Here is a 26997-nt window from a genome sequence, read left to right as displayed (position 1 = left end):
CTTTATGAGGAGCCTAATCTTGAGAATCAGGCAGAAAAAGCGTTGCTGGCTCTATCTCAAGGTCAGGATGAAGAAGAGGTGTATTGTCAAAAATTTCGAAAATGGTCAGTGCTTACTCAATGGAATGAGTTTGCCCTGGCTGCAAATTTCAGAGAAGGTCTTTCTGAAGCCATTAAGAATGTTATGGTGGGGTTTCCCACCCCTACTAGTCTGAGTGATTCTATGGCTTTAGCCATTCAGGTTGATCGGCGTTTGCGGGAGCGCAAATCTGCTCATCCTTTGGCTGTATTTTCTGAACAGAGACCTGAGTCTATGCAATGTGACCAAACTCTGACCAAAATTGAGCGACAAAGTCATAGACGTCAAAATGGGTTGTGCTTTTACTGTGGTGATTCTACTCATGTTATCTCAGCATGCTCTAAACGCTTAAAAAAGATTGCTAAACCTGTCACCATTGGCACTATACAGCCTAAATTTATTTTGTCTGTTACTTTGATTTGTTCTTTGTCGTCCTACTCGGTTATGGCTTTTGTGGATTCAGGTGCTGCCCTGAATCTGATGGATTTGTCGTTTGCCAGGTGCTGTGGTTTTGTCCTGGAGCCTTTGGAATTTCCTATTCCTCTGAGGGGAATTGATGCTACACCATTGGCTGAGAATAAGCCTCAGTATTGGACGCAAATGACCATGTGCATGACTCCCGTACATCAGGAGGTGATTCGCTTTCTTGTTCTGCATAATTTGCATGATGTTGTCGTTTTGGGTCTGCCATGGCTGCAGGCTCATAATCCAGTTTTAGATTGGAAAGCTATGTCTGTGTCAAGTTGGGGTTGTCAGGGAATTCATGGCAATACTCCGTTGGTGTCTATTGCTTCTTCCATTCCTTCTGAGGTCCCTGAGTTTTTGTCTGACTACCAGGATGTATTTGATGAGCCCAGGTCCAGTGCCCTGCCCCCTCATAGGGATTGTGACTGTGCTATAAATTTAATTCCTGGAAATAAATTCCCTAAGGGACGACTTTTTAATTTGTCTATACCAGAGCATGCCGCGATGCGGAGTTATATAAAGGAGTCTTTGGAGAAGGGACATATTCGCCCATCCTCTTGGTGCAGGATTCTTTTTTGTGGCCAAGAAGGATGGTTCTTTGAGACCTTGTATAGATTATCGTCTTCTGAATAAAATCACAGTCAAATTTCAGTATCCTTTGCCACTATTGTCTGATTTGTTTGCTCGGATTAAGGGTGCCAGTTGGTTCACCAAGATAGATCTCCGTGGTGCGTATAACCTTGTGCGCATTAAGCAGGGAGATGAATGGAAAACAGCATTTAATACGCCCGAAGGCCATTTTGAGTACTTGGTGATGCCTTTTGGACTCTCTAATGCTCCTTCTGTGTTTCAGTCCTTCATGCATGACATTTTCCGAGAATATCTGGATAAATTTATGATTGTTTATCTGGATGACATTTTGGTCTTTTCTGATGATTGGGAGTCCCATGTGAAGCAGGTCAGGATGGTGTTTCAGGTCCTGCGTGCTAATGCTTTATTTGTGAAGGGCTCAAAATGCCTCTTCGGAGTACAGAAGGTCTCCTTTTTGGGTTTTATTTTTTCTCCTTCTACTGTGGAGATGGACCCAGTCAAGGTCCAGGCTATTCATGACTGGACTCAGCCCACGTCTGTTAAGAGTCTTCAGAAGTTCTTGGGTTTTGCAAATTTTTACCGTCGTTTCATCGCTAATTTTTCTAGCGTGGTTAAACCTTTGACGGATTTGACCAAGAAGGGTTCTGATGTGACTAATTGGTCTCCTGCGGCCGTGGAGGCCTTTCGGGAGCTGAAGCACCGGTTTTCTTCAGCTCCAGTCTTATGTCAGCCAGATGTCTCTCTCCCCTTCCAGGTCGAGGTTGATGCTTCTGAGATTGGAGCAGGGGCTGTTTTGTCGCAGAGAAGCTCTGATGGCTCTGTGATGAAGCCATGTGCTTTCTTTTCTAGAAAATTTTCGCCTGCCGAGCGAAATTATGATGTTGGTAATCGGGAGTTGTTGGCTATGAAGTGGGCATTTGAGGAGTGGCGACATTGGCTCGAAGGAGCTAAACATCGTGTGGTGGTCCTGACTGATCACAAAAATCTGATTTACCTCGAATCTGCCAAGCGCCTGAATCCTAGACAGGCTCGTTGGTCGTTGTTTTTCTCCCGTTTCAACTTCGTGGTCTCATACCTGCCTGGTTCGAAGAACGTGAAGGTTGATGCACTTTCTAGGAGCTTTGTGCCTGACTCTCCGGGAGTTTCTGAGCCGGCTGGTATTCTCAGAGAGGGAGTGATTTTGTCTGCCATTTCTCCAGATTTGCGACGAGTGCTGCAGAAATTTCAGGCGGATAGACCTGACCGTTGTCCACCAGAGAGACTGTTTGTCCCGGATAGATGGACCAGCAGAGTTATTTCCGAGGTTCATTATTCGGTGTTGGCGGGTCATCCTGGGATTTTTGGTACCAGAGATTTGGTGGCTAGGTCCTTCTGGTGGCCTTCCTTGTCGCGGGATGTGCGTTCCTTTGTGCAGTCTTGTGGGATTTGTGCTCGAGCTAAGCCTTGCTGTTCTCGTGCCAGCGGTTTGCTTTTGCCTTTGCCTGTCCCGAAAAGGCCTTGGACGCACATTTCCATGGATTTTATTTCGGATCTTCCAGTGTCTCAGAAAATGTCTGTCATCTGGGTGGTGTGTGATCGTTTTTCCAAGATGGTCCATTTGGTGCCCTTGCCTAAGTTGCCTTCCTCCTCCGATTTGGTTCCTCTATTTTTTCAGAATGTGGTTCGCTTGCACGGCATTCCTGAAAATATTGTGTCTGATAGAGGATTCCAGTTTGTGTCCAGGTTTTGGCAAACTTTTTGTGCTAAGATGGGCATTGATTTGTCTTTTTCGTCGGCCTTCCATCCTCAGACTAATGGCCAAACCGAGCGAACTAATCAGACGTTGGAAACTTATTTGAGATGTTTTGTTTCTGCTGATCAGGATGATTGGGTGACTTTTTTGCCATTGGCCGAGTTTGCCCTTAATAATCGGGCTAGTTCTGCTACCTTGGTTTCGCCTTTTTTCTGCAATTCTGGTTTCCATCCTCGTTTTTCCTCGGGTCAGGTTGAGTCTTCTGACTGTCCTGGGGTGGATTCTGTGGTGGATAGGTTGCAGCAGATTTGGAACCATGTGGTGGACAATCTGAAGTTGTCACAGGAGAAGACAGGAGAGGTATGTGGTACCTGTGGTTCCTTCTGTTGAGCCTCCTGCTCCGGTGCTGGTCTAGGGCGAATTGGAGTACGTGGTGGAGAAGATTTTGGATTCTCGTATCTCTAGATGGAGACTTCAGTATTTGGTAAAGTGGAAGGGCTATGGTCAGGAGGATAACTCCTGGGTTGTCGCCTCTGATGTTCATGCGGCCGATTTGGTTCGTGCCTTCCACGCGGCTCATCCTGATCGCCCTGGGGGTTTTGATGAGGGTTTGGTAACCCCTCCTCAAGGGGGGGGTACTGTTGTGAACTCTATTTTTGGGCTCCCTCTGGTGGTCACAAGCTGTACTGTGTAGTATTGTCTTTCTGCAGGTTGGCTGCATCAGCTGGTTCGTTATCCTTGGTTGGTTTCCTATTTAACTCACCTGGATGCTCAGTTCCTTGCCTGCTATCAATGTATTCAGTGCTCTTCAGATTCCTTGTGACTACCTTGCTCCCAGTCACTCCAAGTCAAGCTAAGTTCTTGTTTGTTCATTTTTCTGTTTATCAGCGTTCATCATGTTTTTTTGTCCAGCTTGCTAAAATGTGATTTCTGTGCTTGCTGGTTGCTCTAAGGGGACTGAGTTTCTCCCCCCACACCGTTAGTTGGTGCGGGGGTTCTTGAAATCTCAGTGTGGATGTTTTTGTAAGGGTTTTTTACTGACCGCATAGATCCCTTTTCTATTTTCTGCTATCTAGTGTTAGTGGGCCTCATTTGCTGAATCTGCTTTCACCCCTGTGTATGTGCCTTCCTCTTACCTAACCGTTATTATCTGTTGGGGGCTTCTATATCTTTGGGGATTATTTCTCTGGAGGCAAGAGAGGTCTTTCTTTCTCTCTAGGGGTAGTTAGTTCCTCAGGCTGGCTCGAGACGTCTAGGAATTTTAGGCACGTTCACCGGCTACCTCTAGTGTGTTTGGATAGGTTCAGATTTGCGGTCAGTCCAGTTTTCCACCTCCCTAGAGCTTGTCCTATTTTAGTTACCTTGCTGGAGTAATTTGTGATCCTCAACCACTAAGGATCATAACAGAGTTGGAGTATATTGTGGAGAAGATCTTGGATTCTCGTTTTTCTAGACGGAGGCTTCAGTATCTTGTCAAGTGGAAGGGTTATGGCCAGGAGGATAATTCTTGGGTTGTTGCCTCCGATGTTCATGCTGACGATTTGGTTCGTGCCTTCCATTTGGATCGTCCGGATCGGCCTGGGGGCTCTGGTGATGGTTCGGTGACCCCTCCTCAAGGGGGGGGTACTGTTGTGAATTCTGTTGTGGGTTCTGCTCTTAGGCTCCCTCTGGTGGTTATAAGTGGTAGTGCTGCTGCTTTTCCTTCACAACAGTCATCAGCTGCTTCCACTTTGGATGGGGCTATTTAGTCTGGCTCCTTCCTTTAGTGAGTGCCAGTTGTCCATTGTTTTCTAGGGATCTGTTGTGGATTCTGTTTGTGGGCTCCCTCTGGTGGTTACTGCTGGTACTGGGTGACTTTGGTGGGTTGCGGCCTTTGGTTTCCACCTGTCCATCAGAGGCTGGGTGTTTCCTATTTTACCTGGCCTTTCTGTCATTCCCTTGCCGGCTATCAATGTATTCAGATGTGCTCTGTTTGGTTCCTGCCTACCTGCTCGCAGATCTTTCAGGATAAGCTAAGTGCTGATTTCAGTTGTTCGGTTGTTTGTCCAGCTTGCTTATTATGTCTCTATGCTAGCTGGTAGCTCTAGTCGACTGAGGTTCTCCCCATGTGCCATGAGTTGGCACATGGGTTCTTGTAATCTCAGGATGGTTTTTTTGATTAGGGTTTTTTGCTGACCGCTCAGTCCCCTTTTGTATCGTTCTGCTTTCTAGTTTACAGCGGGCCTCAATTTGCTAAATCTATATATATCATCTCTATGTGTGTGCCTTCCTCTCATTTCACCGTCAATACATGTGAGGGGGCAACTATATCTTTTGGGGTTCATTCCTCTGGAGGCAAGTGAGGTCTTTATTTTCTCTGCAGTACTAGTTAGCTCTTAGGCTGGTGCGTGGCGTCTAGAACCAACGTAGGCACGCTCCCTGGCTATCTCTAGTTGCGTTTGTCAGGCGTAGGGCAGCGGTCAGCCCAGGTTCCATCACCCTAGAGCTCGTCCGTTATTTATTTGTACTTTGCTTGTCCTGTGCTATCCCTAGCCATTGGGGATTCATGACAGGGATCCACATCTCTGCTTGGTTTCTCCTTCTGGATTGTCCAAATCATCAAAGATAAGTCCTGGCTCTGTTTTTGCAGTCCACATGCGGTGGACTTAATAGTTCTGTGAATTGCTATGTTTTTTCTTGTCCAGCTTTGTCTGTGTTAAGATTTACTCAGCCAAGTTGGAAGCTCTGGAGTCACAGAGTTACCCTCCATGCCTTTAGTTAGGTGTGGAGATTTTTGTATTCTCTGTGGTGGATTTTGTAGTATTTTTTATACTGACCGCACAGTACTCTTTCCTGTCTTTTCTTTCTAGGTAGCGTGCCCTCCTTTGCTAAATTCTGTTTTCAGTCTGCGTTTGTAATTTCCCTCTCCTCTCACAGTCAATATTTGTGGGGGGCTGCCTTTCCTTTGGGAATTTTCTCTGAGGCAAGATAGTTTTCCTGTTTATTTCTTTAGGTGTAATTAGTCCTCCGGCCGTGACGAGGTGTCTAGGGAGTGACAGGAACATCCCACGGCTACTTCTAGTTGATGTGTTAAGTTCAGGGTCTGCGGTCAGTATAGAGGCCACCTACTCCAGAGCTCGTCCATGCTGCTCCTAGGCCACCAGTTCATAACAGTTCTGTGGCAAATGCCAAGCATCCTGCACGGTGTTTGGCTATGAGCACAACCCCCATCTGTAGACGTTGGGCATTCAGACCATCCTCATGGAGTCAGTTTCTAACCATTTGTGCAGACACATGCACATTTGTGGCCTGCTGGAGGTCATTTTGCAGGGCTCTGGCAGTGCTCCTCCTTGCACAAAGACTAAGGTAGCAGTCCTGCTGCTGGGTTGATTCCTTCCTATGGCCCCCTCCACGTCTCCTGGTGTACCTGCCTGTTGTGAATCCGCTTTTTGGGCTCCCCTGGTGGTTGCTGGTGGTACTGGTGACTTGTGTGTGCTTTGCTGTCTCAGTTCACCAGCTCCCATCAGTGTTTGGGAGTTTCCTATTTAGCCTTGCTCTCCAGTCATTTCCTTGCCGGTCACCATTGTAACCAGAGCCTTTGGTTGCATGTTCCTGCTACTAGTCTGCTGATCAGCTAAGTGGACTTTGTCCTTTTGTTTTGAATCTTTTGTCCAGTTTGCAGTTTTTGTTATTCTCTGTAGCTGGAAGCTCTTGCGGGCTGAAATTGCCACTCCTGTGTCATGAGTTGACACAGGAGTCTTAAAGTAATTTCAGGATGGTTTTTTGAAAGGGTTTTCAGTTGACCGTGAAGTCCTCTTTTGTATCCTTCTGCTATCTAGTAAGTGGACCTCTCTTTGCTAAATCTACTTTCATACTGTGTATGTCTTTTCCTCTTAACTCACCGTTATTACATGTGGGGGGCTGCTATCATCTTTTGGGGTATTTCCCTAGAGGTAAGCCAGGTCTGTTCCTTCCTCTACCAGGCGTAGTTAGTCCTCCGGCTGGCGCGTGGCATTTAGGAAGTCGTAGGTATGCTCCCTGGCTACTATTAGTTGTGTGGTAGATTTAGCTCACGGTCAGCTCGAGATTCCATCACCCAGAGCTCGTCCATTATTTTTGTGTTCTGATGTTTCCTTGCCATTGGGAATCATGACAGTATGACCGACCTGTGTTAAAGTTATTGGCAGAAGAAAGGAGAGAAAAAAGAAGTCTGTAGATTTTTTTCTTTTTTTCCCCCCTATGCTTGCTCCATAGTTGGATCAGTTGTATTTCAGCTCTAATTACAGCCTTTGCCTTTCTCTCCTTATAATCCTTGAATGGCTCTGAGCTCACATGTTTAAAGATGGATCCTCAGAGTTTGGCTGCAGGTTTAAATAATCTTGCTACGAAGGTTCAAAATTTACAAGATTTTGTTATACATGCTCCTATTTCTGAACCTAAAATCCCTACACCAGAGGTGTTTTCCGGTGATAGATCTCGGTTTCTGAATTTCAATTAAAATTGTAAATTATTCCTTTCTCTCAGACCTCACTCTTCAGGAGATCCTGTCCAGCAGGTTAAGATTGTAATCTCTTTGCTGCGAGGTGACCCTCAAAATTGGGCATTTTCATTGGCACCAGGGGATCCTGCGTTGCTCAATGTGGATGCGTTTTTCCTGGCTTTAGGGTTGCTTTATGAGGAACCTAATTTGGAGATTCAAGCTGAAAAAGCTTTGATAGCCCTATCTCAAGGGCAAGATGAAGCTGAGATATACTGCCAAAAATTTCGTAAATGGTCTGTGCTTACTCAGTGGAATGAGTGCGCCCTAGCGGCAAATTTCAGAGAGGGCCTTTCTGATGCCGTTAAAGATGTTATGGTCGGGTTCCCTGCGCCTACAGGTCTGAATGAGTCCATGAGAATGGCTATTCAGATTGATCGGCGTTTGCGGGAGCGCAAACCCGTGCACCATTTGGCGGTATCTTCTGATGAGACGCCAGAGAAAATGCAATGTGACAGAATTATGTCCAGAAGCGAGCGGCAGAATTATAGGCGTAAAAATGGGTTATGCTTCTATTGTGGTGATTCTGCTCATGTTATATCAGCATGCTCTAAGCGTACTAGGAAGGTTGACAAGTCTATTTCAATTGGCACTTTGCAGTCCAAATTTATTTTGTCTGTAACCTTGATTTGTTCATTATCAGTTATTACCGTGGATGCCTATGTGGACTCTGGCGCCGCTCTGAGTCTTATGGACTGGTCCTTTGCCAGGCGCTGTGGGTTTGATTTAGAGCCTCTGGAAGTCCCTATACCTCTGAAGGGTATTGATTCTACACCTTTGGCTTGTAATAAACCACAGTTCTGGACGCAAGTGACTATGCGTATGACTCCAGACCATCAGGAGGTGATTCGCTTCCTTGTGTTGTACAATTTACATGATGTTTTAGTGCTTGGATTACCATGGTTACAATCTCATAACCCAGTCCTTGACTGGAAAGCTATGTCTGTGTTAAGCTGGGGATGTCGGGGGGTTCATGGGGACATACCTTTGGTGTCCATTTCGTCATCTACTCCCTCTGAGATTCCGGCATTTTTGTCTGATTATCGTGATATTTTTGAAGAGCCTAAAATTGGTTCACTCCCTCCCCACAGGGATTGTGATTGCGCCATAGATCTGATTCCTGGCAGTAAATTTCCAAAGGGTCGTTTGTTTAACCTATCTGTACCTGAACATGCTGCTATGCGCGAGTATATTAAGGAGTCCCTGGAAAAGGGACATATTCGTCCTTCTTCATCACCTTTAGTAGCCGGTTTTTTCTTTGTCGCTAAAAAGGATGGCTCTCTGAGGCCTTGTATTGATTATCGACTCCTGAATAAAATTACAGTCAAATATCAGTATCCGTTGCCTTTGCTGACTGATTTGTTTGCTCGCATAAGGGGGGCTAAGTGGTTCTCTAAGATTGATCTTCGTGGGGCGTATAATTTGGTGCGAATTAAGCAGGGGGATGAGTGGAAAACCGCATTTAATACGCCTGAGGGCCATTTTGAGTATTTAGTAATGCCTTTCGGCCTTTCTAATGCACCTTCGGTCTTTCAGTCCTTAATGCATGATATTTTCCGTGAATATTTGGATAAATTTATGATTGTGTATTTGGATGATATTTTGATTTTTTCTGATGACTGGGAGTCTCATGTTCAGCAGGTCAGGAGGGTTTTTCAGGTTTTGCGGGAGAATTCTTTGTGTGTAAAGGGTTCAAAGTGTGTTTTTGGGGTTCAAAAAATTTCCTTTTTGGGGTACATTTTTTCCCCTTCTTCTATTGAGATGGACCCTGTCAAGGTTCGGGCTATTTATGACTGGACGCAGCCTACTTCTCTGAAGAGTCTTCAGAAATTCTTGGGCTTTGCTAATTTTTATCGTCGATTTATAGCTGGTTTTTCTGGCGTTGCTAAACCTCTGACGGATTTGACTAAGAAGGGTGCTGATGTTGCCAATTGGTCCCCTGCTGCTGTGGAGGCCTTTCAGGAGCTTAAGCGCCGCTTTTTGTCTGCCCCTGTGTTGCACCAGCCTGATGTTTCTCTTCCCTTTCAGGTTGAGGTCGATGCTTCCGAGATCGGAGCGGGGGCGGTCTTGTCGCAGAAAAGTTCCGACTGCTCGGTGATGAGACCTTGCGCGTTCTTTTCTCGAAAATTTTCGGCCGCCGAGCGAAACTATGATGTTGGTAATCGGGAGCTTTTGGCCATGAAGTGGGCATTTGAGGAGTGGCGTCATTGGCTTGAGGGTGCCAGACATCAGGTGGTGGTTTTGACTGATCACAAGAATCTGATTTATTTAGAGTCTGCCAGGCGCCTGAATCCTAGACAGGCACGTTGGTCGTTGTTCTTTTCTCGGTTTAATTTTGTGGTCTCGTACTTACCGGGTTCTAGGAATGTGAAGGCAGATGCTCTTTCTAGGAGTTTTGAGCCTGACTCTCCTGGGAATTCTGAACCTGCTGGTGTCCTTAAGGATGGGGTAGTTTTGTCTGCTGTCTCCCCAGATCTGCGACGTGCTTTGCAAGAATTTCAGGCGGATAGACCTGATCGTTGTCCGTCTGGTAGACTGTTTGTTCCTGACGATTGGACCAGTAGAGTCATCTCGGAAGTTCATTCTTCTACTCTGGCAGGTCATCCGGGAATTTTTGGCACCAGAGATTTGGTGGCTAGATCCTTCTGGTGGCCTTCCCTGTCTCGAGATGTGCGTGTTTTTGTGCAGTCTTGCGATGTGTGTGCTCGGGCCAAGCCTTGTTGTTCTAGGGCTAGTGGGTTGTTGTTGCCCTTGCCTATTCCGAAGAGGCCTTGGACGCACATCTCTATGGACTTTATCTCGGATCTCCCTGTTTCTCAGAAGATGTCTGTCATCTGGGTGGTGTGTGACCGTTTTTCTAAAATGGTTCATTTGGTGCCATTGCCTAAGTTGCCTTCCTCATCTGAGTTGGTCCCTCTGTTTTTTCAAAATGTGGTTCGCTTGCATGGTATTCCGGAAAACATCGTTTCTGACAGGGGTACCCAGTTCGTGTCTAGATTTTGGCGGGCAGTCTGTGCCAGGTTGGGCATTGATTTGTCTTTTTCGTCTGCATTCCATCCTCAGACCAATGGCCAGACGGAGCGAGCTAATCAAACTTTGGAGACTTATTTGAGGTGTTTTGTGTCTGCGGATCAGGATGATTGGGTTGCCTTTCTGCCGTTGGCAGAGTTTGCTCTTAATAATCTGGCTAGTTCTGCCACTTTGGTTTCTCCTTTCTTTTGCAATTCAGGGTTTCATCCGCGTTTTTCATCTGGTCAGGTTGAATCTTCGGATTGTCCTGGAGTGGATGCGGTGGTGGATCGGTTGCATCGGATTTGGGGACAAGTGGTGGATAATTTGGAACTGTCCCAGGAGAGGACTCAGCAGTTTGCTAACCGCCGTCGTCTTGTTGGTCCTCACCTTCGTGTTGGGGACTTGGTGTGGTTGTCTTCCCGTTTTGTCCCTATGAGGGTTTCTTCTCCTAAATTTAAGCCTCGGTTTATCGGTCCTTATAGGATTTTGGAGATACTTAACCCTGTGTCCTTTCGTTTGGACCTCCCGGCATCTTTCGCTATCCATAATGTATTCCATCGGTCGTTGTTGCGGAGATATGAGGTACCGGTGGTTCCTTCTACTGAACCTCCTGCTCCTGTGCTGGTGGAGGGTGAATTGGAGTACGTTGTAGAGAAGATCTTGGATTCTCGTATTTCCAGACGGAGACTTCAATATCTGGTTAAATGGAAGGGCTATGGTCAGGAAGATAATTCTTGGGTAACTGCCTCTGATGTTCATGCCTCGGATTTGGTTCGTGCCTTTCATAGGGCTCATCCAGATCGCCCTGGCGGTTCTCGTGAGGGTTCGGTGCCCCCTCCTTAAGGAGGGGGTACTGTTGTGAATCCGCTTTTTGGGCTCCCCTGGTGGTTGCTGTTGGTACTGGTGACTTGTGTGTGCTTTGCTGTCTCAGTTCACCTGCTCCCATCAGTGTTTGGGAGTTTCCTATTTAGCCTTGCTCTCCAGTCATTTCCTTGCCGGTCATCATTGTAACCAGAGCCTTTGGTTGCATGTTCCTGCTACTAGTCTGCTGATCAGCTAAGTGGACTTTGTCCTTTTGTTTTGTATCTTTTGTCCAGTTTGCAGTTTTTGTTATTCTCTGTAGCTGGAAGCTCTTGCGGGCTGAAATTGCCACTCCTGTGTCATGAGTTGACACAGGAGTCTTAAAGTAATTTCAGGATGGTTTTTTGAAAGGGTTTTCAGTTGACCGTGAAGTCCTCTTTTGTATCCTTCTGCTATCTAGTAAGTGGACCTCTCTTTGCTAAATCTACTTTCATACTGTGTATGTCTTTTCCTCTTAACTCACCGTTATTACATGTGGGGGGCTGCTATCATCTTTTGGGGTATTTCCCTAGAGGTAAGCCAGGTCTGTTCCTTCCTCTACCAGGCGTAGTTAGTCCTCCGGCTGGCGCGTGGCATTTAGGAAGTCGTAGGTATGCTCCCTGGCTACTATTAGTTGTGTGGTAGATTTAGCTCACGGTCAGCTCGAGATTCCATCACCCAGAGCTCGTCCGTTATTTTTGTGTTCTGATGTTTCCTTGCCATTGGGAATCATGACACCTGCCTGTCTCCTGGTGGCGCCTCCAGCCTCTGGATACTACACTGACAGACACAGCAAACCTTCTTGCCACAGCTCACATTGATGTGCCATCCTGGATGAGCTGAACTACCCAAGCCACTTCTGTGGGTTGTAGAGTCCATCTCATGCTACCACGAGTGTGAAAGCACAACCAACATTCAAAAGTAACCAAAGCATCAGCCCGAAAGCATTGGTACTGAGATGTGGTCTGTGATCCCCACCTGCAGAACCACTCCTTTATTGTGTCTTGATAATTGCCAATAATTTCCATCTGTTGTCTATTCCATTTGCATAACAGCATGTGAAATTGTCAGTGTTGCTTCCTAAGTGGACAGTGCACCCAGCATCCAGATCAAATGCCCCATCAATCTCACTAGCTATATTTTTTCTCTTTATACACAACTAGCACAACATTTCATTAGTTAACAAAATAAAGGGACTCGCAAAGGAAAACTGGGTTATTATAAATAAACCTTAAAAGGATGCTATCTTCAGATTCCATATGTACTCACAGTGAGGGACTTGACAGTCAAAGGGATTTAGGCAGAAAGAAGCCACGTGGTGACTGCATCGGACTAGTCAGACAAGACACAAACCCCACAATTCATCAAAACAATTTAACCAGAATTCTGGCATAAATCACTTTGAAAAGACTCAAATTTTTACAAAACATGGAGTTGTGTAAAAATGTTGGGACATTTGTTTTTTCACATCAATTTCACCGAGCTCCAGCAAAATTTATGGAGATGGGGTGGGACAGGGGTGCGACAGAGGTGTGGCATCACAGCTTCCCTAATTCATGATGAGCTGCAGTGTACTTTATGCTACAAATCTTACTTCAATCCCAGAATAGTGTAAGATTTGTAGCAAGGTGCAAAGAGGTGCTTCTTGTTGATTTAGGAGCGTCTGACTCCAACATATCCTCTTGTCAAGACCGGCATCAGCAGTAGTTGATGAGCAGTTTACTCATTGTTTCCAGGTAAATCTTGCCTGGCAGCACAGATGCAGCCAATGTCTGATTCATGCTGTGGTTTGGGCAATATGTATCTGTTGACAAGTTTCATTTCAGCAAATGTTTGAGTTCAAAATGTAAAATTGCCATGTAATTGTAGCACAGATTCTGGAATAAAATATGTGCTGTAACATTTCTATGTTTTATTACCAGATTGTCACAATAAAGATGTAGGAAAACACATACTTCCATGTCTAAGTAAGTAATCATGAGCTCTTACCAATGCAAATAATATACAGGTGCTTCTCACAAAATTAGAATATCATCAAAAAGTTTATTACAGGTCTTCAATACAAAAAGTGAAACTCATATATTATATAGACTCATTACAAACAGAGTGCTCCATTTCAAGTGTTTATTTGTGTTAATGTTGATGATTATGGCTTACAGCCAATGAAAGCCCCGAAGTCACTATCTAAAAAAATTAAATAATTAAAAAACACCTGCAAAGGCTTCCTAGGCATTTTTAAAAAAGTCCCTTAGTCTGGTTCAGTAGGCTCCACAATCATGTGGAAGACTGCTGACAGATATCATTGACACACTCCACAAAGAGGTTAAACCACGAAAGGTCATTGCTAAAGAAGCTGGCTGTTCACAGAGTGCTGTGTCCAAGCATATTAATGGAAGGTTGAGTGGAAGGAAAAAGTGTGGTAGAGAAAGGTACAAAAGCAACCTGGATAACCGCAGCCTTGAGAGGATTGTTAAGAAAAGGTCATTCAAAAATGTGGGGAAGATTCACAAAGAGTGGACTGCTGCTGGAGTCATTGCTTGAAGAGCCACCACACACAAATATGTCCAGGACATGGGCTGCAAGTGTCGCATTGCTTGTGTCAAGCCACTCATGACCAATAGACAATTCCAGCAATGTCTTACCTGGGCCCAGGAGAAAAAGAACTGGACTGTTGCTCAATGGTCCAAGGTGTTGTTTTTAGATGAAAGTAAATGTTACATTTCATTTGGAAATCAAGGTCCCAGAGTCTGGAGGAAGAGTGGAGAGGCACACAATCCAAGCTGCTTGAGGTCTAGTGTGAAGTTTCCACAGTCAGTGATGGTTTGGTGAGCCGTCATTTGCTGGTGTAGGTCCACTGTGTTTTATCAAGATCAAAGTCAGCGCAGTTGTCTACCAGGAAATTTTAGAGCTTCCCTCTGCTGACAAGCTTTTTGGAGATGGAAATGTCATTCTCTAGGACTTGGCATCTGTCCATACTGCCAAAAGTACTAATACCTGGTTTAATAACAACAATATCACTGTGCTTTATTGGCTAGCAAACTGGCCTGACCTTAACCCCATAGAGAGTCTATGGTGTATTGTCCAGAGGAAAATGAGAGACACCAGACCCAAGAATGCAGATGAGCTGAAGGCTGCTACCAAAGCAACCTGGGCTTCCATAACATCTCAGCAGTGCTACCGGCTGATCACCTCCTTGCGATGCCGCATTGATGCAGTAATTGATGTTAAAAGGAGCCCCAACCAAGTATTGAGTGCATTTACAGAACATACATTTCAGTAGGCCAACATTTCAGATTTTAAAATCATTTTTCTAGCTGTTGTTATAAAGTATTTGAATTTACTGAGATAATGACTTTTGGGTTTTCATTGGCTGTAAGGCATAATCATCAACATTAATAGAAATAAACACTTGAAATATATCACTCTGTAATGACTCTATTTAATATATGTGTTTTACTTTTTGTATTGCAGAACTGAAATAAATTAACTTTTTGATGATATTCTAATTTTGTGAGAGGCTCCTGTATGTATCCCCAATTGTCCGGGTCACCAATGTTTTGCTATCAGAATGCAATGTGTCTAATATTTTACAAGATTTTTGTGCAGAACCAACCTGGCTCTTTATAAGCCTCAAGAAACGTATAATCACCTGATTAGTGTTGAGCATTCCAATACTGCAAATATCGGGTATCGGCCGATATTCGCTGTATGGGAATTCTGATACCGAGTTCCGATATTTTTGTGATATCAGAAATCGGAATCGGAAGTTCCTATAAGTTTCCAGGCGTGTGCGGTGCGTATGGTTCCCAGGGTCTGGAGGAGAGGAGACTCTCCTTCAGGCCCTGGGATCCATATTCATGTAAAAAATAAAGGATAAAAATAAAAAATATGGATATACTCACCCCTCCGACAGACCCTGGACCTCAGCGGTGCATCCGGCAGCCTCCGTTCCTAAGAATGCAGTGAGTGTAGGACCTGCGATGACATCGCGGCTTGTGATTGGTCGCGTGAGCGGTCACATGAGCGGTAACGCGACCAATCACAAGCCGTGACGTCATCGAAGGTCCTTCACTCTGCATTCTTAGGAATGGAGGCAGACGCTTGCAGCGGTGACAGCCAGGGCTCGTCCGAGGGTGAGTATATCCATATTTTTTATTTTTATACTTTATTTTTTACATGAATATGGATCCCAGGGCCGGAAGGAGAGTTTCCTCTCCTTCAGACCCTGGGAACCATCCAGGATCACTTCCGATATTTGTGTCCCATTGACTTGTATTGCTATCGGGTATCGGTATCGGCGATATCCGATATTTTTGGGATATCGGCCGATCCAATCCGATACCGATACTTTCAAATATCGGAAGGTATCGCTCAACACTACACCTGATATTGGGTGTACACATTAGCTGAGCCCGTGAAATGAGTTTCATAAATAATTTATACCTTTATTGCATACTGCAAAGTAACTGCCACATATCTGGAAAGAAAGTAATGGAATCAATTATTTTCTTATTATAGCTGGGAAACTAGATTACATGGTCAATGAGGATAAGAAAAATATAATAGTTTATGTATCAAATATTCCGGAAGACTATGATTACAATGTACGACTATGTTTGAAACACATCAGTTGTCTTGATACTGGAGCTCATGCCTTGGTCAGTACAAACATTTTACATATTATTTTGAATGTCTTTCGTATTGTTTTTAAAAGTTTTGTTTTTCACTTTTTTCAACAAAAGTTTCCCAGCTACTGATTGTATTACCATTAAATGTAAAAAGGATAGTACTTTACTTGCATTTATAGACTTCGGTGCAATAGTAATGCCTGTGCTACAAAGACTATGCTCTCTACTGAACCTGTACTCTGCTCTGTTTGTGTGCTCTGGTAGCCTGAGTTGTGTACTCCTGTAGCCTGAGATGTGCGCTCCTGTAGCCTGAGTTGTGTGCTCTTGTAGACTGAGCTGTGCTTGTCTGTAGAGTGAGCTTTGTTCTCATGTAGCTTGAACTGTACACTTGTCACCTGAGCTGTGCCCTTCTGAAGCCTAAGCTGTGCACTCTTGTAGAATAAGCTGTGCTTGTCTGTAGCTTTAACTGTACGCTCCTATAGCTGAGCTACGCACTCCTGTAGCCTGAGCTGTGCATGCCTGTATCCTGACATGTGCACTCCTGTAGCCTGAGCTGATTGCATGCCTGTAGCTTGAGCTATGAGCTCCTGTAGCCTGAGCTGTGCTTGCTTGTAGCCTGACCTGTGCGCTCCTGTAGCCTGAGCTGTGTGCATGCCTGTAGCCTGAGCTCTGCGCACCTGTAGCCGGTGCTGTTCGCTCCTGTAGCCTGAGCTGTGCATGCCTGTAGCCTGACTTGTGCACTCCTGTAGCCTGAGCTGTGTGCATGTCTGTAGCCTGAGCTATGAGCTCCAGTAGCCTCAGCTGTTCATGCTTGTAGCCTTAGCTCTGCGCTCCTGTAGCCGGAGCTGTTCGCTCCTGTAGCCTGAGCTGTGCATGCCTGCAGCCTGACCAGTGCGCTCCTGTAGCCTGAGCTGTGTGCATGCCTGTAGCCTGAGCTATGAGCTCCTGTAGCCTGAGCTGTACATGCTTGTAGCCTGAGCTGTGCTCTCCTGTAGCCTGAGCTGTGCGCTCCTGTAGCCTGAGCTGTGCATGGCTGCAGTCTGACCTGTGCGCTCCTGTAGCCTGAGCTGTGTGCATGCCTGGAGCCTGAGCTATGAGCTCCTGTAGCCTGAGCTGTACATGCTTGTAGCCTGACCTGTGCGCTCCTGTAGCCTGAACTGTGTGCTCCTGTAGCCTGAGCTGTACATGCCTGTAGCCTGATCTGTTTTCTCTTGTAGCCTGAGCTGTGCACTACTGTAGCCTGAGCTGTTTGCTCCTGTAACCTGAGCTGTGTGCTCCTGTAGCCTGAGTTGTACATGCCTGTAGCCTGACCTGTTTGCTCCTGTAGCGTGAGCGGTGTGTATGCCTGTAGCCTGAGCTCCTATAGCCTGAGCTGTGCTTGCTTGTAGCCGGACCTGTGCGATCCTGTAGCTTGAACTGTGCACTCCTGTTTGGTGAGCTGTGTGCTCCTACAACCTGAGCTCTATCACCTGAGCTGTAACCTCTTGAAGCTTGAGCTGTTCCCTCCTGTAGCCTGAGCTGTGCACTCCTGAAAGCCTGAGCTAAGAAACTCCTGTAGCCTGAGCTGTGCCCTCCTGTAGCCTGAGCTGTGTGCTCCTGTAGCCTGAGCTGTGCCCTCCTGTAGCCTGAGCTGTGTGCTCCTGTAGCCTGAGCTGTGGACTCCTGTAGCCTGAGCTGTGGACTCCTGTAGCCTGAGATGTGGACTCCTGTAGCCTGAGCTGTGCCCTCCTGTAGCCTGAGCTGTGCACTACTATAGCCTGAGCTGTGCGCTCCTGTAGCCTGAGCTGTGGACTCCTGTAGCCTGAGCTGAGGACTCCTGTAACCTGAGCTGTGGACTCCTATAGCTTGAGGTGTGCCCTCCTGTAGCCTGAGCGAGCTGTGCACTACTGCAGCGTGAGCTGTTTGCTCCTGTAGCCTGAACTGTGGACTCCTGTAGCCTGAGCTGCGCACTCCTGTAGCCTGAGCTGTGTGCTCCAGTAGCCTGAGCTGTGCGCTCCTGTAGCCTGAGCTGCGCACTCCTGTAGTCTGAGCTGTTTGTACCTGTAGCCTGAGCTGTGTGCTCCTATAGCCTGAGCTGTGCACTACTGTAGCCTGAGCTGTTTGCTCCTGTAACCTGAGCTGTGTGCTCCTGTAGCCTGAGCTGCGCACTCCTGTAGCCTGAGCTGTGTGCTCCAGTAGCCTGAGCTGTGCGCTCCTGTAGCCTGAGCTGCGCACTCCTGTAGTCTGAGCTGTTTGCTCCTGTAGCATGAGCTGCGCGCTCCTGTAGCATGAGCTGCGCGCTCCTGTAGCCTGAGCTGTTCCCTCCTGTAGCCTGAGCTATGTGCTCCTGTAGCCTGAGCTGTGCCCTCCTGTAGCCTGAGCTGTTTGCTACTGTATCCTGAGCTATATGCTCCTGTAGCTTGAGCTGTGCCCTCCTGTAGCCTGAGCTGTTTGCTCCTGTAGCCTGAGCTGTGCGCTCCTGTAAGCCTGAGCTGTTTGCTTCTGTAGCCTGAGCTGTTTGTACCTGTAGCCTGTGCTGTGCACTACTGTAGCCTGAGCTGTTTGCTCCTGTATCCTGAGCTGTGCGCTCCTGTAGCCTGAGCTGTTCCCTCCTGTAGCCTGATCTGTTCCCTCCTGTAGCCTGAGCTGTTTGCTCCTGTAGCCTGACCTGTGCACTCCTGTAGCCTGAGCTGTTTGCTCCTATAGCCTGAGATGTTTTCTCCTGTAGCCTGAGCTGTGCACTCCTGTAGCCTGAGCTGTGCACTCCTGTAGCCTGAGCCATGCACCTTTTGTTTTTTTTAAATATCAGTGGAGGTTTCAGGACCCAGACTCCCACTAAGCTGCTGGCAATAAAAATGTCACTCCAGTATAGAAAAGGTATAAAGGTTTAGTTATTCTTTAAATGGAAATCAATGGCACTTTATTTTTTCTCACATTTTTTTCCATTCATTTAAAATACAAGTAAATAATATCATGAATTTTAAGCGATATTAGAGGTGTATTTTGCATACATTTTTGCTTTTGTTTGCTTATTAATGTCTCCTTGTATATTTATTTGCCATTTTTAAGTTCTATGGAGAACATAAGAGCCTATACATATAACACTATAACACCACACTCACAGCTTAGTAACATTTAAAAATAAAAAAAATACCACTGACCCTAAATGACAAAAAAGTAATCATTGTAATGTATTATGGAGAAATGTAACACTGACTCCAGGTTAACCTAAGAGTTTACATTGGAATATGGAGGGTCCTAGTTGAAATATGCTTTGGGTGTAAGGGTTTATTTACACCAGTTGATATGTGACATTATCCCGTTCCAACAAAAGGAGGTTGTATTATTGTCCTTGGAAGAGGTCCTTATATCTGGAGGGGGCTCAGGAGCTAAGCTTCCTCCACACTTGGCAAATACTGGCTAATTTATATAGCTGACATTTGTTTCTAACAGCCGCAACAATGATTGAAGTCCCTTAATTAAGTGGACTAAAAAGTAATATAAAAAAATTAAGAATTTTTTAAAAAAATATATAAAAAATTCAAATCACTCCCTTTTCCCACCAGTTAATTATAAAAAAAGGAGAAAATAATCATATTTGGTTTTATCACAGTCTGATGTTATAAAATACTGAAATTAAGTAACCTTATTGGTAAATACTGAAAGGAGAAAAAATCAAAATGTCAGAATTGTGTTTTTTTGGTCACCTCATCTCTCTAAGGCCGGTTTCACACGTCAGTGGCTCCGGTACCTGTAGTGACAGTTTTCTCATGTACCCGAGACACTGACACATGTAAACCCATTTAAATGAATGGGTCTATGCACACGCCATGTGTCCGTGTGCAAAACACGGAGACATGTCCGTGTTTCTCTGGCAGCACGGTCTGCAAAACATCCCGCACACGTGCACACGGAGAACAGTGTGCAGTCTCCTCCGTGTGCACGTACCGCCGCAGGAGAAACAGCGCTACAGTTAAGCGCTGTCCCTTGCGTGTGGTGCTGAAGCCGGCATTCATCCCTTCTGTCCTGCTCAGCTGAAAGCAGCGCTTGTAGGAGAGAAGGGATGAAAGATCAAGTTTTTTTGTTAAAAAAAAGTTTGGGGTCACCTCCCGTGTCCCACCCCTCCCCATCCCCCGCACGCCCGCTTGCAGAGAAATACTCGCCCAGCTCCTGTGATGCCTCCTCTCAGCGCTTTCAGCTTGTCCTGTGTGAGCGGTCACGTGGTACCGCTCATTACAGTTATGAATATGCGGCTCCTCCTCCCATAGGGGTAGAGCCGCATATTCATCACCGCTCACACAGGACAAGCTGCCGGCGCTGAGAGGAGGCATCACGGGAGCTGGGTGAGTATTTCTCTGCAAGCGGGTGGGAGGCGGGAGGTGACCCCCAAACTTTATTTTTAACAAAAAAAAATTTGATTTTTCATCCCTTCTCTCCAGCATGCAGCGCTGCAGGGAGAAGAGATGAATGCCGCCTTCAGCACCACATGCAGGGGGGACCGCGCTTACTGTAGCGCTGTCTTTCTTGCACAGTTCGTATGGTCCTCAGATGGCACACGGGCGGCACACGGCTGCCGCACGTGTGCCACACTGATGTGCCACGTGAGCACACGGACAACTACGGTACCGTTTTCTCCGGTACCGGAATTATCTGGACGTGTGAGACTGGCCTAAAAAATGTAATATTGAGCATCGTATGTACACACAATTGGTATCAATAAAAGATCAGTTTAACATTCAAAAAACAATGCCCTCATTTAGCCTCACCAATAACAAAAAACAATGTTACCGCTCTTGGAAATTGGCAACCCAAAGAAAAAAAAAGCTTTACAATATTCAGAACCTTAATATAGGCATGTTTGTTATTGCCGTAATTGGAATGACCTGGAAAATCATGTTTCCAAGTAATATTTACCTCACAATATATGTCATGAAAACAAAACCCAAATACAATGTCGGAACTGCCTTTTTTTCACCATTTCATCACACTTGGAAATTTTTCCCAGGTTTCACTACATCATATGGTAAAATCAATAGTTTCATGCCAAACCACAACTCGTCCTGCAAAAAAACAAGCTCTATGTCAATGGAAAAATAAAAATGCTATGGCTTGAAAAAAGGCGAGGAAAAAAACAATGGCACAAAACATTCCCAGGGCCTTAAACAGATAAAACGGTTTCCCCACAAATAAAGTTAATTTTAATCAACATGTTAATTAAAAGAACTTGGAATACTAATAAGTTCCACAATTGGAGGTGTTTACATAAAACGATCCTGTGGTGAGATAATGTTATAAATGTGCCCCTGCTGTGTACTGTGTAATGGCTGTGTCTGACCGTGCAGGGACATGGTCTGATCATACCACAGCTCCTGGGCAGGGGGAAGCAAAAGAGAATATAGATATTACAGCACAGGATCGCACATGATTCTTTCTTTGAAGTAAAACATTGTTTAAAAACAGGCAGGGAAATGTTTTACCTCAGAAATAGAATCAGCTGTGATCCCGTGCTGTAAAGTGTACTTTGTTCTTTATGAAAACCTCTTCAAAAATCTCCTTTGTCTAGTCTGTCAGACACCACTTCAGATGTGCACTGAAGGATCCATAATGGATTGTTCGCATAGTGAGCGCATAGGCTGCTATTGTGCTTGGCAAGGTCGGTTAGTTTACACAGCACGGTTTACATTACACAATTATTGGGAAATTAGCATTCTTAGTAACGCTCCTTCTAGGTAACTGTACAGTGTGTGGTGGTAACATATTGTGAAGATTGCTGAGTGACAGCACCTTTACTTCGCTATCAACATTATACACAGTGTGTGGCGGTAACATATTGTGAAGATTGCTGAGTGATAGCACCTTTACCTCACTATCAACATTATACACAGATCGTCATTTTGTGTTTCTTTTATGCTCATTTTCAATTTTGTGCTTTAGATAAAAAAGGACAACACGACAAAGTCTGCCACATTGACATATTCAGAAATTCTACCTTGTTTGTGCATTGAGGTAATTTATGTCATGTACATTATCCACTATTTATACCAATACCAATAAGTCCTAATTTACCACATCCTGTTTTGTCATTATGTTTCGTGGTCTTTGTTATATTGTATAGCTATACTATATAAGAAATGAGATTTGGGATTTTTTGCTTTAATAAATCTATTTCCTTCAAAGCTACATGATTTCCTATATGTTCCATTTTCTATATATACAGGGTGGGCCATTTATATGGATACACCTAAATAAAATGGGAATGGTTAGTGATATATTAGTATATGGGAGGGGGAAAACATTTCAAGATGGGTGGTGAGCGTGCCGGCCATTTTGAAGTCGGCCATTTTGGATCCAACTTTATTTTTTCCAATGGGAAGAAGGTCATGTGACACATCAAACTTATTGAGAAATTCACAAGAAAAACAATGGTGTACTTGGTTTTAACATAACTTTCATGAGTTATTTACACGTTTTTACTTGTTTACAGCCATTGACATGCCTCGGAGGTTAAAACGTGCCGATCTGGCATCAGTCGAACATCCCTTCGCGGATATTAGCTAGTCGCAAATGGCACCCTTACAAAATCAAGTTGCTGCAGCATCTCAACGAGGATGACCCAGATCGGTGCACTGAATTTGCACAATGGGCAAAACAAAAATTTGAACAGAACCCTCAGTTTAAACAGAATATTATGTTCAGTGATGAGGCAACCTTTTATGGGTGGGCCATTTATATGGATACACCTAAATAACATGGGAATGGTGACAGTTTTCTTGGGTAGGGTGTCTTGCATTGAAATCTGCTGCAATGACCCGGGTACTGAGTTCACCAGATATCAACACAATTTCTATTGCTTCTCACGTGTTAACCTCTGCGACATGTCAATGGCTGTAAATGAAGATAAACTTGTAAATAACTCATGAAAGAATAAAATTACATTAAAACTAAGCACACCATTGTTTTCTTGAGAAATTCTCAATAAGTTTTGTTTCACATGGATCCAAAATGGCTGACTTCAAAATGGCCGCCATGGTCACACTCAACTTGAAAGGTTTTACCCCTCCCATATACTAATGTGCCACAAACAGGAAGTTGATATCACCAATCAGTCCCATTTTATTTATGTGTATTCCTGTACATGGCCCACCCTATATATATTTTTTTTGTGTGTGTGTATGAAGTTATTTTAATGTTCCAATTTAATTCATTCTTTAAGGGTTGGCTATTATATCCTGATTCTAGAAGGACACGACTTTGTCCATTTAAAAACAGTAAGTATTAACAAATGAAATATTTGTCTATTATAAATCTGGTTCTTGAGCTGATATGTAATGTTGAAGTTGACATGCTTGCTATGCAGAGTGTTAGTCCTGTGTTTCTGATTTATGGGGATAGTCACTCAGAAGATGTACTCTATCAGTAATAAACTAAAGCAGCACTTACATGAAATTAATGCTAATTAGTAACTGCCAGGTAGCAATATAATTTACCACTCAGGTTTTAAATTTTTCCATTTCACCATCGAAGTGATATCAGTAATGTATATTCTCTGTATGTACTTAACAGCCACCATTTTCTCCTGTTCCTGGTGCCACTCCAGTCTTCTGCAACATGTGGTTGAAGTTGTGACTGCTGGTAGGGTTTGCTTGGCAGACTGGAAGTCACTTCTCAATGTAAAGCTGTGAGACTCAGAATAAGGCTCTCGAAAAAACTTAATTAGACTTACCGGCAATGTTGTTTCCAGGAGTCCATCTTGACAGCACCATGGAGGTTGTTCTTCCTTATAGGGACAGGAAATGCATAAGAGGTTAAAAGACCCTCTCCACACCCATTCACCAGTGTTTTTCCAAGTACCACACCTGGATGGATGCAATTGTTATTTATTCAAATTCTGTACAAGTTGAACACACCAAATACAAAATTAAGGGAGGGAATTACCTCCTGCAGAACCTTATGGCCAAAGGCAACCTGATCTGCTGCCGCAGTATCCAACTTATAGTGTTTACAGAATGTATTTAAGGTAGACTAAGTAGCTGCGCTACAGATCTAATCCACCGATGCACCCGCCCTCTCGGCCCAAGAGGTTGCTAGTAGGGTTGAGCGACTTTTACATTTTTGGGGTCGAGTGTTTTGCGAAACCCGACTATCTCAAAAGTCGAGTCGAGTGCAATCGGCCAATTATTACGAAAAGTCGGGGATCGACCGAAACACGAAACCCAATGCAAGTCAATGGGGAAGCAAAGTCGGCAGTGAGTGGGGGCCAGGAAAACACCTACAGTGCCCATTTTAATGGCAAAAACATCCATTCTTGTTTCTGAAGCTTGTCAATCTTAATTAACTTTATAATAATAGTTGTGCATTGGAAATTGGGGGTCATGTGGCTAAAGTATTTCAACTTTGCAAGTGCTGTGATCCTGAGCAAGCAGGGGGGGCCCACTCATTGGCATTGGCACTGGCACAGGGCCCCTCAAAGTACGGCGGTGTGTTTGCACGGCGGGGGCGCCTCCCACCGGCAGCGACACTTCTGCGTACTCTGAGGGGCCCTGTGCCTGTGACGTCGCCAACGAGTATGCCCCCCCACCTGATGAAGGAACCTGCACTTTCATCGGCACCTTCCTCTTTGTCCCTGTGTAAGGTGGTATAGTATGCGGGAAAGGGGAACCTGACTTTCAGCAGGGTCAGATTGTGGCTGTGTAGCGTGCAAGGGGAATGTAGTGGTCTGGGTCAATGTACCACAAGACTCATCTAGCACTGGCTGGGCAATGGGCAGGATGAGGATGAAACACAGATATAGGCCCAAATAATAAAGTGGGCTAAATGCAGTTCAAAATTGGTAACAGGACTAACCAGTCGGCATTGCTTTGTTCAGTGGAGTAGAAAACCCAGGAGCGGCAGACACCGTTTTAAGGGCCCAACCACAGTAGTAGGCCCAATGCAGTTTAATATTACAAATAAAGGCCAAAAGCCTGAAGATGGAAGCTCGGGAAAACAAAACAGGAGAAAACCCAGGAGCGGCAGACACCATTTTAAGGGCCCAACCACACTAGTAGGCCCACTGCAGTTTAATATTACAAATCTAGCCCGAAAGCCTGAAGATTGAAGCTGTGGAAAATAACACAGGACAACACCAAGGTGCGGCAGACACTGTTACTAGGCCCAACCAAAATAGCAGGCCAACTGCAGTGTTATATAAACAACAACTTAATGAGAGCCTGAAGATTGAAGCTCTGCTCTGTACAGTGGAGAACAGAAAGCAGCGGCAGACACCGTTAGTAGGCCTCAACCACACTAGTAGGCCAACAGCAGTGTTATATTAACAACAGCTACTTAATGAGAGCCTGAAGATTGAAGCTGAGGCAAGTAAACCTGGAGAACACCTTTGAGGGCCAGACACCGTTAGTAGACCCCAACCACACTAGTAGGCCAACTGCAGTGTTATATTAACAACAACTACTTAATGAGAGCCTGAAGATTGAAGCTCAGCTTTGTACAGTGGAGGACAACACCAGGGAGCGTCAGACACTGTTAGTAGGCCCCAACCACACATATTAACAACAACTACTTAATGAGAGCCTGAAGATTGAAGCTCAGGCAAGTAAACCTGGAGAACACCTTTGAGGGCCAGACACCGTTAGTAGGCCCGAACCACACTAGTAGGCCAACTGCAGTGTTATATTAACAACAACTACTTAATGAGAGCCTGAAGATAGAAGCTCAAGAAAACCAAACAGGAGAAAACCCAGGAGCGGCAGACACTGTTAGTAGGGCCCAACCAGACAAGTAGGCCAAATGCAGTTAAATATCTGATACTATAGGCCGAAAGCCTGAAGACTGAAGCTCAGCTTTGTACAGTGAAGGACAACACCAGGGAGCGGCAGACACCGTTAGTAGGCCACAACCACACATATTAACAACAACTACTTAATGAGAGCCTGAAGATTGAAGCTCAGGCAAGTAAACCTGGAGAACACATTTGAGGGCCAGACACCGTTAGTAGGCCCCAACCACACATATTAACAACAACTACTTAATGAGAGCCTGAAGATTGAAGCTCAGCTTTGTACAGTGGAGGACAACACCAGGGAGCGGCAGACACCGTTAGTAGGCCCCAACCACACATATTAACAACAACTACTTAATGAGAGCCTGAAGATTGAAGCTCAGCTTTGTACAGTGGAGGACAACACCAGGGAGCGGCAGACACCATTAGTAGGCCCCAACCACACATATTAACAACAACTACTTAATGAGAGCCTGAAGATTGAAGCTCAGGCAAGTAAACCTGGAGAACACCTTTGAGGGCCAGACACCGTTAGTAGGCCCTAACCACACATATTAACAACAACTACTTAATGAGACCCTGAAGATTGAAGCTCAGGCAAGTAAACCTGGAGAACACCTTTGAGGGCCAGACACCGTTAGTAGGCCCCAACCACACATATTAACAACAACTACTTAATGAGAGCCTGAAGATTGAAGCTCAGGCAAGTAAAGCTGGAGAACACCTTTGAGGGCCAGACACCGTTAGTAGGCCCCAACCACACATATTATTAACAACTACTTAATGAGAGCCTGAAGATTGAAGCTCAGCTTTGTACAGTGGAGGACAACACCAGGGAGCGGCAGACACCGTTAGTAGGCCCCAACCACACATATTAACAACAACTACTTAATGAGAGCCTGAAGATTGAAGCTCAGCTTTGTACAGTGGAGGACAACACCAGGGAGCGGCAGACACCGTTAGTAGGCCCCAACCACACATATTAACAACAACTACTTAATGAGAGCCTGAAGATTGAAGCTCAGCTTTGCACAGTGGAGGACAACACCAGGGAGTGGCAGACACCATTAGTAGGCCCCAACCACACATATTAACAACAACTACTTAATGAGAGCCTGAAGATTGAAGCTCAGCTTTGTGCACTGGAGGACAACTGTAATGGGAGACAGACACAATAAGTAGGCCTAAATAAGTAATTAGGCAAAATGCTGTTCAATATTGGTAAGGGGAGTACACTTGCAACATAGCGTGGTTCAGCGGAGGAGGGCATGTGTAATTAGTGGCTCTGACACACGAAGTAGGCCTAAAATAAAAATGAAGGCTATATTAAGTTCAAAATTGGTAAAAGGAGTACACATGTGGCATAGCTGGGTTCTGT

General features: G+C 45.1%; 1 protein-coding gene across 5 annotated transcripts in view; it reads left to right on the top strand.

Moving 5' to 3' along the window:
* Positions 1 to 26997, top strand: part of IL17REL (interleukin 17 receptor E like) — a 290191-nt gene that overhangs the window by 155779 nt on the left and 107415 nt on the right. For all 5 annotated transcript variants that reach the window (XM_077264875.1, XM_077264877.1, XM_077264876.1 and 2 more), the window contains exons 6-9: positions 13157 to 13201; positions 15753 to 15892; positions 21776 to 21847; positions 23055 to 23109. In XM_077264875.1, the coding sequence (XP_077120990.1) occupies positions 13157 to 13201; positions 15753 to 15892; positions 21776 to 21847; positions 23055 to 23109 (312 nt within the window). The remainder of the gene's footprint in view (positions 1 to 13156; positions 13202 to 15752; positions 15893 to 21775; positions 21848 to 23054; positions 23110 to 26997) is intronic.

This window comes from Ranitomeya variabilis, chromosome 5 (genome assembly GCF_051348905.1).
Source record: "Ranitomeya variabilis isolate aRanVar5 chromosome 5, aRanVar5.hap1, whole genome shotgun sequence".
NCBI classification, from domain to species: domain Eukaryota; kingdom Metazoa; phylum Chordata; class Amphibia; order Anura; family Dendrobatidae; genus Ranitomeya; species Ranitomeya variabilis.
Note: the sequence above shows the minus strand (reverse complement) of the source record. Positions and strands in the feature narration are given on the sequence as shown.